The following is a 1,094-nucleotide window of genomic DNA, read 5'->3' on the forward strand; positions in this document are numbered from 1 at the left end:
GGAAAAAAGAGCCAAAAGATTGTGGTCATCGCAAATCCAACGGTGGAGATTGACGCAATGATCCTCGGTATGTGTATCCGCCCTTTAACTGACTTTTTGACCGCAATCTCAACCGATAAACACACGCCATGAAGCAAGAAAAAGTAGGTGATTTCCCACGTGGGCTTCACGCGGCCCAAATAGTAGAATATGAGCTCGTGAATAAGGCCCGACACGAAAAAAGTTGATATTACAGCTGGGAGTGGAGCCCATTTCCGGCCCAAAATGCTAGTCGACCAGCTGAGTACCGGCATGTATACTGTAGGTCGCAGTATACGGGTTACCATGAGGTTCCACCGACGACCCCAAAAGTCTTGCAGTGAGGTCGAAAGGTATGGCTCATTGAACTGCGGCTCGAGCTCGGCTCCAAGAAGGGCCCGAGCCATGGCTGCAGCAATGGCCAAAGCAATCTCCAAGCAAAAGTATATATGAAAACTGTATATAACAAGCATAATCGTTGGGTGTATGTAATCACTGTAATCGTAGAACTTGATGAACAAAGCCAACAAAAAACCCTTTACAGCATAGTTGAAAACTGATTTATGGCCTTTTTCGGTCTGAGAAAGTTGGTTCTTGTTTAGATTTTGAGAGCTCTGAAGCTTAATTGGTAGACAAGCAATGGCGAGAAATCTTGGGAGGGAGAGTGAAGGATCGGATAAAGGGCCTTCATTGAAGGCGAACATGAGTATCTTGAAATTAGCTAGCCACGCGATGAAGAAGGCAGAGAGGCCGCCGAGGTGAATGGTGTGGAGCTTTAAAGGGAGGAAGAGGAAAAGGAAGACGACAGGGATAAAAGCCAAGAGTCTTCTAGAACCTTTAGGAATAATCTTGGCTATAAGGTAACAGTAGGATAAAGAAACATAAATTGATAGCCATACCTTTATGAAATTGTTGATTTCTCCTTCCATCCAATAACTCAGTTCCTTTTTTATATCTGTATCGCCCTCCGTTTCCATCTTTCTGTGATTCTGTGAGTAGGGTATTTACAGGATATATTGGCTTTTATTTGGTTGAATAAGGAAAGCCTTGAGCCGTTAAGCTCCAAAAGCTTCTTT

The 1,094-nt window shown here is 43.9% G+C and overlaps 1 protein-coding gene across 1 annotated transcript; it reads right to left on the reverse strand.

The window, feature by feature from the left end:
- Positions 1–5: 5 nt before the first annotated feature.
- LOC111375253 (acyl-CoA--sterol O-acyltransferase 1-like) lies at positions 6–1,088 on the reverse strand (the record flags this gene model as incomplete). Its single annotated transcript, XM_022998054.1, has 1 exon — positions 6–1,088. A coding segment is annotated over exon 1 (990 nt), but the record flags the coding sequence as incomplete, so codon positions are not given.
- Positions 1,089–1,094: the final 6 nt, after the last annotated feature.

Source organism: Olea europaea, unplaced genomic scaffold, assembly GCF_002742605.1.
Source record: "Olea europaea var. sylvestris unplaced genomic scaffold, O_europaea_v1 scaffold1352, whole genome shotgun sequence".
Taxonomy (NCBI): Eukaryota; Viridiplantae; Streptophyta; class Magnoliopsida; order Lamiales; family Oleaceae; genus Olea; species Olea europaea.